Source organism: Rattus rattus, chromosome 1, assembly GCF_011064425.1.
Source record: "Rattus rattus isolate New Zealand chromosome 1, Rrattus_CSIRO_v1, whole genome shotgun sequence".
NCBI classification, from domain to species: domain Eukaryota; kingdom Metazoa; phylum Chordata; class Mammalia; order Rodentia; family Muridae; genus Rattus; species Rattus rattus.
Window position 1 is genome coordinate 239,111,944 of NC_046154.1, and position 15,235 is coordinate 239,127,178.

General features: G+C 37.9%; 1 protein-coding gene across 3 annotated transcripts in view; it reads right to left on the reverse strand.

Moving 5' to 3' along the window:
• Adcy8 (adenylate cyclase 8) overlaps window positions 1-15,235 on the reverse strand; it is a 212,190-nt gene that overhangs the window by 153,237 nt on the left and 43,718 nt on the right. For all 3 annotated transcript variants that reach the window (XM_032916091.1, XM_032916083.1, XM_032916099.1), the window contains exon 2: window positions 8,391-8,540. In XM_032916091.1, coding sequence (XP_032771982.1) covers window positions 8,391-8,540 — 150 coding nt within the window. The remainder of the gene's footprint in view (window positions 1-8,390; window positions 8,541-15,235) is intronic.

Here is a 15,235-nt window from a genome sequence, read left to right on the forward strand (position 1 = left end):
TGCATCTGAACATTTGGTCCCAGTAAGTGGTTTTGTTTGGGAAAAAAATCTGTGCTTTAAGAGGTGAAGCCTTGGATTGGGGATTTAGCTCAGTGGTAGAGCGCTTGCCTAGTAAGCGGAAGGCCCTGGGTTCAGTCCTCAGCTCCGAAAGAAAAAAAAAAGTTAAAAAAAAAAGAGGTTAAGCCTTCATAAAGTAAGCACATCACTAGGTGGAAGCTTTGAGAACTTATTTCTTTACCCTACTTACTGTTTGTTATTTCTCTGTGCTTTCTGTATGTAGGTAGAATGTGATCAGCCAGTTTCGTGCTCCTGCCACTATGAATCCCTGCCCTAATTAACTCTATTCCTCTGGAACTACAAGCTAAAATAGACTTTTTCTTTTGGGGTGCTTTGAATGAAAATGTGCCCAACAGGCTCCTGAGGTATGGCATTATTTGAAATTATTAAGGTATGTGGCCTTGTTGGAGTAGGGTATAGCCTTATTCAAGGAAGTATGTCACTAAGGGTAGGCGTTGGGATTTTTAATGCTCAAATCATGCCAATTGTCTCTCCCTACTACCTGCTGATCTGGATGTAGACCTCTCAGATGCCTCTCTAGTACCATATCTGCCTGGATGCTGCCATGCTTCTGGCCATGATGATAATGGACTAATCTTCTGAAACTGTAATCCAGCCTCAATTAAATGCTGTCTTTTATAAAAGTTGCCATGGTCAATGATGTGTATTCCTAGTAATAGAATAGTGACTAAGTCACTATTCTCTAAGTCGCTTTTGTCAGGATATTAATCACATCAATGAAAAAGTAACTAGAACAATGAGTTAATGTTATAAAGTATGACATAATTTGTAAGAGAGTTAACTTTCACAGCATAGTGGGGACATGAGAAAAGTTTCACAGCCATACTTGTGGTGGCAAGGATTCCAGTATAGAAGAGTAGAAATATATTACAAGAGGGTGAACTTTGAAGACTGAAAGAACTACTCATTGCTAGGACATGGCTAATTTGGGAGAGTGCTTGTCTAGCATGTACAAATCCTTGCGTTCCATTCACATCCATCTAAACTGCATATGTTGGTGGAGGTCTGTAATTAGAGCATTGTGGAGGTAGTTATAGAAAGATCATTAACGATTTTTGTCTATGTAGAGAGTTGTCTAAGTTTGGGTTTTATTGCTTTGAGGAGACATCATAACCAAGGCAAGTGTTATGAAAGAAAACATTTAATTGATACTGGCTGGCAGTTTCAGTGGTTTAGTCCATTGTCATCATTGTGAAACATGACATTGTACATGCAAACTTGGTTCTGGAGGATCCCAGAATTCTACATCTTGATCTGAAGGCACCTAGAGGAGATTGTCTTCTTTAAGCAGCCAGGATGAGGTTATCTTCCACACTGGGAAGAGCTTGAGCACTAGGAGACCTTCAAGTCTACCCACAGAGCAACACACTTCCTCAAACAATACTACACCTATTCAAAAAAGGCCATACTTCCCAATAGTGCCATTCCCTATGGGTCGAGCATTCAAGCACATGACTCTATGGGGGCCAAACCATCACCACAAGATTTCAAGGCCTGCCTGGGGCATTTGAGACCTTGTCTCAATGTAGAAATACAGGGTTGAGAATAGAAGGCAAGATCATTTGCTCATGGAATTTTTGGTTCAGTATAAGAAGAAAATGGATGAGAATGAACCTGGGAAGAGAATAGGTGACCAAACCCAAAAGACGTGGAACATGGAACATAGAGTTATCTCAATATTTTGTAGATGAAAGATTGAAAAAAAAAGATAATTTCTAGAGGTCTACCATACAGAGATAAATGACAATAATGTTATTATCACCATAACATTTTCTCTAATGGTTGTAGAACATTGAGTTTGCCTTGTGCTAAGATACTCCTTTCTTAGAGGAAGGAGAAATCATTGTGTTGATCTGCATACATACACAATGACAAGGTTTCCTGATGGAAGCAGACTGTCTGAATTCCCTCAGTGGATCAGAAGTGGGTTCAGAACTCAAATATTCTAGATACTAAGAGGTTTTCTCTTAACATATATTCCTTACTAGCTTTGAACCAGGCTAGGATTCTGTATTCAAAATGGAAAACCTGGATACAGAATAGAGCAGGATGTACCATGGTATTCATGATTTATGACAAAATATTTAGAAAAGAAAGAGGAGAAGGAAGAAGAAGAAGGGAAGAAGGACAGAAGGATTGGGAAAAGTTGAGATAGTGACAAGGTTCTTGCCTTCCCAACAGATGGGAACAATATATGTTCAACTTTGAGCTGTCTGTTTTCTAAATTAAAGATGTTAGCATTTGACACTACTCAATGATGTCTACCTGATGTTCTACCATTTACTTTGAAAGAGGAGATGAGGCACTGTAAATTTGTCACATTTAAGATTCTTGGTTAAAATCTAATGTTTGACCCCAAGAAATGTGCATGAAATTTCAAGGTCTCCAATGATAAAAACCTGCTTCTCAGGACTTTAGGCATCTTTTTATAGGGTAAGAATCACCAACTAAAAGTGAAGCATTATTTATGTACTACTACTGCTTGAAAAGTTTTATTTAAAGAAACAATTATTAACTAATTAATCATTAAGTAGTGATACTATTCATGTTTATGTTCATATTACATAATAGCTTTAGGGAAGTTCTTCACAGTATATATAAAAGAATTAAACATAAAACATACTTTAGGAACTCGTAGTTTTCCCTAATAAATAATACGTAGGCAGAGAGTGAATGCTCAATGCAGTATACTGTGACTGAACTCTGTAATAACTGTATACATTCTTTGTATAAAACATGTTGAGAAATTCTTGGTTCATAGTTAGCAGTCAAAAGATTGTATTTTTCTTTTTTGTTTCCATTTCAGAAATTACTTTGTTTCGGATATGAACTATTCCCTCTGTATACTGTATAATTTCTATTATGATATATATAGTAAATAAATATAAGGCATCCACATTTATCTACACTCTGTATCCTTGAAAATAAGCATACTTTCTAATATTCTTTTTTATCTTATATATATTTTTGTCAAAAAATAATTATATTACTCTCTCCCTTATCTTTCCTTCCTCTAGCCTGTCCCTTTTTCCCAATCTCTCAAGCCGTCTCACTCTAAGTCTCAAATTAATTACTTATAACACACACACACACACACAAACACACACACATATGCATATATATGCATATATACACATATATGTACAGGTTCGTTTTATCTCAACTTAACATAAGCTAGAGTCACTGCAAAGGAGTGAACCTCGCTTGTGAAAATGCCTCCATAAGATCAAACTGAAAAGTACTTTTTAAAATAGTGATTGATAATGGAGGTCCTAGCCCATTTTGGGTGGTGCTATCTTTGGGCAAGTGGTCCTGGGTTCTATAAGAGATCAGGTTGAAGGATCAATGAGGAGCAAGACAGTAAGCATGGCCTCTGAATTAGCTCCTGCCTCCAGGTTTCTGTCCTTGCTTTCTTCATTGATAGACTACAATGTGGGAGTGTAAGCCAAATAACCACCCCTATCCCCCAACTTGCTTTTGGTTTTGGCGTTCACCACAGCAATAACAGCCCTGACTAAGACAATATGTATATACAAATATACAAATACAATCTTCTGATATACAAATACAGTCTGTCTTAATTTTGTTATTGTTATTTCTGTATGTGTGTTTTTAGGCAAAATGGTGGCTCTCCTTAAGTACATAGCAGCTAGACCTCATCATTTCACTTCGTATTAAATAATGAATAAGGGGTTCATCCCAGGGAGATGATACTTCTTCTTCTCCCAGCAGTCATCAGTTGCCCTATAGTTCTTATCTATATGGAGGAAGACCACATGGAAATTTTCCCTTCCATGTTACCATGTCCATTGATAGTGCTCTTGTTCTAGGCTTGTATTTTTCAGTGAATAGAAAGCAACAGTATTCCACTGAAGAAGTACACAACTCCCTGGAGGGAACCAGAAAAACTCTAGGGCCAAAACCTTCAACAGATTATCTAACAGTATCTTCAATAATTTAAATATCAGAAATTCTACTCATTCTCTAGGCCTTATCTGGAGTGAAAAATGTCTTACTTGACTGTCTACACTAGAAATGAGTATCTATACAGGTGACCAGGTAAATCCAGAAGTATGAGAATATTTATAGGTTATATCCACAAACCTTTTACTTATTCAAGATATTCTTACATATTTTACCCAGGGAGGGTTATTTGTCATTAATTCACTGTGCTGAATTGCATTCGTGGGTCAGTGGATGAATTTGGACAGTGTTTCTCTGTATGCTTGTAATTTATTTGTGACCTAAACACTATTGCTACGGGTACATTTGAATCTATCTCTACCCTTCCTTATCTAATAATATATAAGTCTAGGGGCTGATGGCTGGTCCCCATTATAGTCTTAATGCTTTCTATACTTTCCCCCTTAGAACCAATCCACAACTAAGTTGATGTGTGATTGAACAAAAAAGTCATCCAGATACTTCTGCTGTGTCCTACCATAAGATGAAGCCAATACTTGAAAAATCCCAGAAAAGTTGATCATTTCTATTCAACCTGGCTTCTTCAGCTTTGCCTTTTATTTGCAAAAAAATGCTGTTACAATCCTTAGGGAGTAATTACCCAGATAGCATTTGGTGTCTGTCTTTTAGGCTCTTGTATCTCCTTTGCACCATAGAGAATTATAAACCATTACAGTATTATAATTAGCTCTAAGGGGTAAATGGAGATGTATTTGTCAGCGACACATAATATTTTGAAAAATACAGATGAAGTGTGATGATGAGGTCTAGCTGCTATGTAGTTAAGGAGAGCCACCTTTTTGCCTAAACTTCAGATAAATAAGTCTACCTTATCTCAGATGGGACAGGCCAATTCATAATGTTTTCCCAAATGAGTCCTCTTGGGACTGAGCTGAATTGGCTGAGTCACATAAATAATTATACAAAATAACACTAATGGAAACTCTTCACTGGCTTGCAAAGGCATTGCGCACAATATTTCCAATTGTTAAGGAGGTTTTCCAGGCAGGATATTATTATATCTTTGCTATAGATGGGGGAAAGACTCAGCTTATACTCTGCTCACCAAAATAGTAACCCAGCAAAGATTTAAAACCCAGGACATTCTCATTCAAAAACCTGTGTATTTTCTGTTGGATTCTTTTGTCCCTCTACCACAAAGGATATTCCCAGGAATTGTGGAAAAGTAACTTCAGGACTGAATGATACAGAGTCAGTTATCTTAGATACTAGAGAAGGGGGAGCAACATCTGATTGAACATGGGTCTATAAGATTGCTGTGGATTTGATTTAATGCTTGCATTGTGGGTTCCCAAATTGCAGCAGGTAAGAAGCTGAGGGTCCCTGCCATCAGTTGGTTCTAATTGGTAAATAAAGTTTTGTGCAGCCAATGACTGGTCAGGGAGACAGAGGCGGGACTTTAGAATTCATGAGCAAGGGGACCAAAGAAGAAGGAGGCAGAATCACCATTGCCAGGAAAGGAATAAGATGCAGGATTGAGAGCTGAAGAAGAGAGAACTTACAATCATGTAAGACCCAGGGAAGAGCAGTCCCAGCGGTCCCCATGTTTGAGTCTGGGGTAGCAGAAATAGAATATAGAGTGTAGTAAGTAATAAGTCAGGGAGGCTCTAGTAACATAGAAGTTTGAGAATGACCCAGCCATTGCACCATTTAAGGCATATTAAAATAGAAGCCTGCACGTGTGTGTGTGTGTGTGTGTGTGTGTGTGTGTGTGTGTGTGTGTGTGACATTCATTCAAGAATCCAAAGCATGTGGGCAGACAGTGAGGAACTAGCACAGCTACTGCAGAGATTCAGAGCAAATTATTCAAAGTACAATTACATAAAATTACAGCACCTTTTGCTTAATTCTTACATAAAGAATTTTCTAGTAAGTGATAGTTTCTCTTGCCTTTCTTCCAGGAAACCAACAGTACTGGTCCTTAAATTTGCATCTTTATATATGCCTTATCTAATGTGATGCACATACAAAGAAAGATACTGTCTGGTAAATGGATGAAAGCAGGGTCGCATAGGCCATTTCACTGGGAAGCAACGGACTGTGGCACAAAGTCAACTGATACTTGGACTAATTGCATCTCAGTTTGTATTGTCGTCTTGACAGAATTGTTTCTTCTTCTGTGAAGTAAAAATATATACCAACAGTCTGGAGAGATGACTCAGCAGCTGAGAGAGCTTTTGCTGCACCATCATGAGGACTAAAGTGGATCTCAGCACTCATACAACAAGTTAGACCAACTCTGAGGGATCAGAGACAGGTAGATCTCTGGGGCTTGACGGTTTCCAGAGTAGGCAAGAAAAATGGGAGTTCCAGGTTTAGAGAGAGAGAGAGAGAGAGAGAGAGAGAGAGAGAGAGAGAGAGAGAGAGAGAGAGAGAGATTCTCCCTCAAAAGTAATGATTAACCAGGAATAGAGGAAGGCACCTGATATTCCTTTCCTGTCCTCCACATACAAACAAACAAGAGCTTCTGTACACACACACACACACACACATGTAGATATATATTCACATATACACATACACATACATGCATGCACACACACATATATACATGCACATATATGTACATATACACATATACAAATATTATATTATATTACATATATTCATACACTTATAATACATCACACACGTACACATACATATACATTCATATACATATACATTCGCACATATGTACATTCTCTCTCACACACACAGACAGAAAATAAATAATTAAGATTAGCGATGGCAGTAGAAGAATCCATGCAGCAAGCTAGATTGCTAGAATACAATGGTCAAAAGATACTTATAACTGAAGAACAGGTAAAGATAAAAGCTTAAGATATGAAACACCAATTGTCATTGTCTTCAGAATTCCATAAACACAGCAAGTAGCATCCTGGGAGACTCACCCACAACACAGCTCTTGTGATAGAGCATCAGGAACAGCTGAATGAATTATTAACATGGCAGAGTTTTTTGAGTTGGCCCAAGTCCCATGGAAAGAGTGACGTGCTAGTCTGGCAATGACTCTGCTTTGCACAGGAACATAATACACAGTTCCAGAGATCTCGTCTCTATTGTGTGAAGTGCTCTCCTTTTGGGAAATAATTTCTCTAAATGATCCTTGAGCTATTCAGAGAACCCATAATACAGCTATTATGGAAGCTCCATGATGGTTTTTGGCATTAATTTAGAAAATTCCCCTTCTGGGTTCTCTAACACTGATGCAGAATCTGCATGATCAGTGGTATCATTTTGTGCTGTGAGTCTTGGCCCAGAAGATTTGAATCCAACCTGTCTGCCACATCCATTATAACACACATCTGGGTTCATTGACTTCCAACACCCATGCCTCATAACTTCACCAAATTAATCCTTAAACAGCACTGTCTTCTATTTCCCCTCCCTTTTAGGTATGAATCTCTCACAGTTACTGTGTAAGATCTCAGTCTATTAGTGAAGGATTAAAATATATTTGTTATAACTGTACACATAACTGTAAGACTAAAGAACCTACTGTGGCATAACTAGTGCACTGCTATGCACACAACTCCCAGAAACATGCAAACTTAGGAGTCTGTATGTTGATTCTAAAGCTGGTTTGCAGAACAGTCTTAATATTTTCTTTAACAATCGCTTTAAAAAGCAATGATCATTGAACTATATGGAGTTTTCACATCTGAATATTTGTAATAGGAGGATGTCCTATTACAAATAGAAGTATGCATCTGAGTGCATACTTCATTCTAGAGAAACATATCACTTGCTACAAGCTATTTTTAATCTTCCCAATCAGTATGTCCAAGATTATTTCCACATTTATTTCAAACAGAAATTAATTTCGCTAATCCTTTAACTCCATCTACCCTGATTTGCCTGCTTTATCCTTTAGTCTGGGTTTAGCTCCAGGTACACTGAAATATCTCTGCTGACAAAGGGTAAAGTAAGAGCAATTTGATAAGGATCAGGGTCTACAGTTTACAGTCTATGAGTTTACAGCTTACATTTCTATATGGTGAAAAGAATATTTATAGTTTTAAAGCAGGAAGTCCAGTATGAGAGTGCTGGTGATTTTTAAGAATGACCACCTTGGTCACAAACAGTGATCAGTGATGTCAGGTACAAGTATCAGGGAGGAATTCAGTAAATGTATTTATTTCTTGTAGGAAACAAAATGGAGGATAAGAATGGTATACTTTGACTCTAAGTCTAATATAAGTATTTTAGATTCTCCGATCCCATGGCATAAACTTGCAGAGCAGAATGTGCTTGGAAGGAATAAAGTGTCCTGTGATAGAAGGTTAGCTCCGTGATGTCTGAGGCACAGTCTTGGCATTTGGTACCTGTCTTTGGTTCTCTGTCTCCAGGCGGAGCCTGGCCTCCACACACCTCCGGGTCTCCAGGAAGGCCTGCCGCTGGGCGCGGTCTGAAAGGTAACTGATGAAGATGCCTGCTGTATTCATGCACATGAAGAGCACCACCTGGGCCAGGACCTGTGAGACAATTGCAAACATCCTGGTTAGACGTGTCAAACAACAGGATGGACAGTTCAGGGGAGGGAAAGTTTAAGATAAGTAAATATTTTAACAGGAAGTTTTTATCAGTCACCTAAATGTCTTGTCCTATGCCACATTAGTCGAGCACTACGTTCATTCTGATTTTGAATCCAAAGTCATCTTTCAACCATACATTTCTTGACAACTCCACACAATTAAAAACCATTGTTCTGTCCTTAAGTCTAAGCATGACCCTTCCTTAGAAACTCAAGGTACAAAAGGCTGTGAGTTTCCTCTCTTGACCTCACATTCCCACATCCTTCTATTCACCAACTCAAGAAAAAACAAAAGAAAACAAAAAAAAGATGCCATAATGTTTAACATAAAGAAAAAAATCCCTTAAAGAAGGCTCCTGTCAATAACCCCAGTACTCATAAAGCTGAGGTAGAAGGATAGCTGCAAGTGTGAGGCTAGCCTGGGCTACTGTGTGATACTGTACCTCAAAATAAAAAAAAAACAATAAATGAGTACATTCTTAAATATGGAGAACTCTACTGAGAATCTAAAATTTGGGGTGTGGGTAAAGAATGAATATGGGGTTTGGAGCATGCTAAATAAGTACTTTACCACTGAATTGCCTTCTTAATATCTACAGTTATTGCAGAAACTCTTTTCTGAACAGCACATGCAGACGGTAAACAAAAAGTGATTAAACTGAGCATTAAAGGTCTGAACTGAGAGTTGAACTGCAGAGCAAGAGACAAAAATTTTCACTTGATTCCTTTCAAGTTAAACATTAGCAAAAATGAAGCTACATAAAACCCACCAATTCCAGATGATGATAAGCTTACCCAGGTTTCACAAGTTCCCCAACATTATATATAGTTATATAGCACAGAAAACATTGAAGTAAGTGTCCTTCTCTAGAGAGAGATAGTCAATAGAGACACCCATTCTGACTTGGGTCAGACATCAGAATTAGCAGTCAAAATTCATAGCAGTTCTTTCTACTGCTCAGAGAAAAAGTAAAAATCAATATGGTAGTAATGAATGAAAAGATGGGGAACAAACAGAGAAGCAGAAAACCCAGGTGCACACCTGCACACACATGGGAACTCTAGTCCCGAAATGAAAGCATTCACGGCATGATGTTGAGAGACCAAATTTGGGGTTCAGGCTTCATCTTAGAGATGCTGACCTAAGTCTGAACTCAAGGCAGGTACCTAGTGTTAGTTTCCAAGTTACCCTCCACCCCAACAAGACCTGTGTTTCCAGGTTAATCTCCAACCAAATTGTGTCTAACACATCTCCAGGTTATTTATCCCCAAAATTCTGGACTTCCAGGTTAAAAGCCCGCCCCTGCCTAACAACCACCAATTAGGAAGAAATTAGAACTTAAGTTTAAGGTTTGACTCCCAGAACCAGCCAAAACACTGATTAAGGGCTTTAATAATGTGTGCAACAACATTGAATACCATACCATACCTATAACTTGAATTGTTATAGGGAAAGGAAAAGAAAATGTGATAGGATAAGTTGTCTAAGGAACCGATATTTTTACCAATCTTTATGAAAGCAATTTCAGATTTAAGAAACTCTGTAAAGTTCACATGGGCTAAATGTGAACAAGATGTGCCTGTATACATCATAGTCCAAATGCCAAAAACCAAAAAGAATCTTTAAAGCAGTTATAAGATAATGTTAGACATTGAAAATCTACTTTTCAGTTTCAGAATTATTTCTAGATTAAATATGAAGAAGTAATCTATATGTTATTGATGAAATGTTCCTAACGTGCTTATATAAAAATTCTGAAATTCAAAACAAAGTTAGTTTTGTTGCATAAATACTAGACTTAAAACAAAATATTACTAGGGATGAATAAGGTCTTTATATAATGGGAAAGTGTCATGAATATAGCCAGAAAATATCAACACATTTAATATTATAGTCTCAAAATATGCAATGCAAAATACGATAAAATCTGGAACAATTATTTATAGATCAATATTCTAGGGATGTATTTTCAGCAGTTACTGTATCCAAAAATAATATATCTTTCAATTAATATTCACTAAATGGAGTACAGTATCCAACAATCCTTCTACTCAAAAATGTAAACACATCTTCTGAGGAGAGCAGAAGCAAGACTGCAGATTTTAAAGAGATAATGTCAAACACATTTGATTACTTGGTGCTTTGAATAAGAATGTCCTCTCATAAGTTCAGTCCTTTGAATCCTTTGTCCCCAGTTGGCAGCACTGTTTGGATAGGCAGTAGAAGTGTTGCCATCCTGAAGGAAGTACGTCATTGGGACTTGGCCTAGAGGTTTCAAAAGCCTTGTGCCATCGCTGTTGCCATTGCCAGGACACTATCTGCTTTCTGCTTATTATGTTTAAAGATGTGATCCTTCAGCTCCCAGGATCCAGCTCCAGCCACCGTGTCATTCGCCTGCTGTAACGCTGTCTCCCCCATTATGAACCCTAACCATGTAGAACCATAAGCTCAACTAAAGCTTTCCTTCTATAACTTGTCTTGATCATAGCATTTTATAACAGCAACAGAAATATAAATGGCGTAGCTATGAATATCATCAAGTTCCAAAGCATCGAACAAAAAAGAAATCATAAAACACAGTATGCTTGGAAGTTAAAAAAAAATCCACACATCCCATTGATCTAAGGAATGCATGGTAATCTCATAATAGAAAATTATGCCTGGAGGACAGTGAAAAAACCCACAGAGCAAAACTTAGTAGTTAAAAAAAATGCACGAAGGAAATTGTGTTGGCCACTAAGCATATGGAATTATCAATATCATAAAACCAAGTGAAACAAAAGAATCCCCAGAATGAATCCAAAGTACAGATAAGGGAAATGCAACACAATAGGAACTACAAATAATAAAATAAAAAATAAAATTAACGGGGACCAACAAATTTGATAGTTTCTTTTCTGTCAAGTACAGAAACACTTCTTTGTAAGCCCAGGAAAGAGAAAAAGTACAGAAGAGCAGAATAAAGGCTTAGAAAATCACAAAATTTAAGCCTTTGAAGAATTTAAGCAATAATGCTAATTATGGATTTAATGTGAGTAAGATCTCGAATATAATTAAGACGTTTCTGAAAGTACGTTTATGACGGTGACTCCAAAAGAGAGGGAAAATTAAATATGTATAACCACTATTGAAAATCTTTTTTACAAGGGAGGCAACAAGCTTTGATGGCTTCATCAGATAACTCCAAAACAATTGTGAGACAAATAATTCGATATTTTATCTCTTTTAGACAACAGAGAGTAGAGAACACTCCTGAACTCAGTTTATGAGGCTAGCTTATTTGAGAAAGAGATGGCCTTGGACTTATAATTCTGCTGTCTTGGCCTCCTGTGTGCTGAGATTGCAGATAAATGTCTTTGTGTGTACCTTGGGCTAAAAGTTGATATGCTGAAACTGACATAGCTGGTTTGGATGCAGCTGGTCAGTTTTGTTCATAATCATAAGGAGATGGATTCTTAAACATAATAATAGAAAACAGGAGCCTTAATCGTATAGAAAGGATAATACATCTTGACCAGAATGGGTTTCTCTTAGAAATGTGTGGATAATTTAACATTATTAAATCAATTAATATGATTCACCATATACACATATACAAAAATGGAAAAGAGTTTAGAAAGGATGCCATATCAAAATAAAATTGGTTGCATTCCCAGCCACTCATAGACCTATAAAACAAAACATGATGAGTCAGAGCACCACCAGTGAACATCTACAAGTCAAGATTGATGCTCCTAGAGTGATTCCCAATTCCAGGATAGGAATGGGCTAAGTTCTATAAGCTTGAAGATTCTTTTTCTTCTTTTTATGCATGTATGTATACATATTTGAATATGTGTGCTTGCATGTATATGTGTGAGTGTGCATGCACATGTGTTCACATGCCCAGGGAGACTGTAGTTGACATTAGGAATCTTCTTAGATCACTTTCCACCTTACTAATTTAAGGCAGGGCCTTTCAGCTGAAGCCAGAGCTGTCTGATATGGAGAGTCTGGCAGCCAGCTTGTGTCTCAGATACCGTCTCTGCTCTCAGTGATGAGCCACCAGGTGGGCCACCAGGCTTACCTGGCATCTACACTGATTCTCATATTCACTGAGGTTTTTTCACTTTGGAGCATTTGAGCATCATTCCCTCTGCCTTGGATGCCTCTCACGATGCTTTCTTGTGTTGCTGATTCCTTTTACTCTCCTGTTCTCAGTTTCATTGTAGTTTCCCCAGAAACATTCCCTAGCTACTTCATCATAGTCAGATTTCCCTGACATTTGTGAGCATTACAGCCTATGTGTTCATCATAATTGCAATTATATGCTTATTTGCCTGCTTGGCTAATGTGTATTAGTCAACTAGAATTTTCACAGACATGATGGTTGTTCAGTTTGACTGATGCCCATTGCCTTGCAGTAGATAAGTGCTCAACAAATGTGTCTATAAATTGTTCCATATTTCATGTGTGCTAAGTATTTGATGAATGGCCACATGAATGAATGAATAGCTGTCCTATGTGCCTCTAATCATCATGTACAAGATACGGCTGAATAATGTTCTTGCAGCAACAGTGATAAAGACATCAAACAATATCCTTAACAAATGTTAATATAGCAAATGTGTCAGACAGTGAGTGGATTCAGATGAAATTAGAAGGAGCCATTTGGTAAAGGAATTCTATCATTAGCTATGTAAACACTATTCTCACTTTGTGTTGCAGTTTTAAACATACTACACTGAACATGACATGTGTTAGTCTCATGAGAGAAGTTCTCTTAGTGATCTTTCAGACCTGTTGTATCTTGTAGACTTTCCACCTACACAGCTCAGCTTGGACCCCTGTTTTCTTATTGTATTTGGAAACCACCTGTCACTCAGAGCTATTATGCTAAGCATTAGATATTGAAGAAGTATCATGGATATTTTACAGATATCTGGTGACTTTACCACTTTATACTAATGCTTCCATTCAAGATTATTTATGGAGCAAGTTCTATTGAGTCTGCTACAGTTTTATTTTATTTTTTTCTCATGGTATGCATGATGACATGAATTTGTGTATACATGCCTGTTCACATGTGTGTAGATGCCTGTGCACACGTGCACTTGCATTTACATAGGTGTGGACAGCTGGATTGACTTTATGAGTCTTTCCTGATAATTTCCCATTTATTTATTGAAGCAGGGTATGTGACTTGATATGGATAAGGTTAATCTGTCCCTCCATCTGGCCTCTGAGATCTTCTATCTCTGAGTCTAGAGTACTGACTTGAACTTCAGGTGGGCTACCACATCTACTTAGCATTTAGGTAGACTCTGGGGGTTTGAACTCTGGTCTTCATTTCAGGCACAGAGATGTTTCAAGTCTGACACAATTTTATGAATAGTTGTGTGTCCTTCTGCCATTCTTGGGGGAAAACACAGTTAGAAAGAAAACCAAAAAATATATAATACATAATGGTGACAGTGTTTGTCATGATAAATACTGATAAAAATAAGTCAGCATCATGAAAAGGATACTAGAGGTCACTAACTTTTGAGAAGTTCAGAAAAGGGTCTACAATGAGAAACATTTGAGGACCGATGGACTTGCACTCGCATCCAAGCCTGATAACCTGAGTTTGTTCACCAGGACTCACAGGGTAAAAGGAGAGACCTACCTCTCTCAGTTGTCCTCTGACCTCCATATGCATATCATGGCATGCATTTGCTCCCAATGGATGAACAGACAAACAAATAAATGAAAAGAAAGAGACATTCGAGCTAGAAAGAAAGAAAATGAGGATGATGGGAAAGAACGCTGCATAAGGGTGAATAGAGTGTGCAAAGGCTCTGAGAAATGGAATCCCATGATCTGGCATACTGTAGATGCAATCAGAGAGGAACACTGGGGGATAATCTTTCAGGTAAGCTTTGAAGGTCCTAAAAGTACAGAACATCTGGGAACTGAGGAATGCTAATAATAATGTCCTTTCTTTCCTAGGGGTTGAAACACCGGGGAGGGGGGAGGTTCTGACCAATGGAAGATGTTGCCTGTTTTATATGTTCAAGGTCAATGCCAGGGGATGATTACAGTGTGGAAGGGTGCAGCTAAAGAAATAAGCTAGAGAGATGGATCTCTTTCAAAAGTCTCATTGAGGAGTAACTTTGACTAAGACCTGAATGAGTATGGTGGAATAATAGCAGCTGTTGAAATGTGACTGGATACATTTTCTGACGAAAAGAACAGGACTCACCAATAGGTCTTGGGTCATAAACAAATAAATGGAGAAAATAGTGATGCCTACCATGGCAATTACTCTGCTTGCAAGCACCTGGGGAGTTGAAGATGCAGATGGTCTCCTACACAGTGTTATGGTTCTTCATTTGGAAAGCTTCCAAGTTAATCTACAAAAATGGACTCCCAGGTTGGAGTACTAGAATCTCCTTCCTGTGAATTAACTGAAGATTTAAGTTGAAAGATTAATGGTCTTCTTTGCATATGCTCATGCACCTTCCTAGAATTCAAACTCCACAGGAGGCAGAGGCTGTGTGCACTGAGGTTACATGTGTTAGCCATGAGCCCACCATCCTTGAGCTCTAACTTGTGTGCTACGTCTAACTAATACCCTCACACGAGACGATACCAGCTGCTCACCTCCGTGGTCC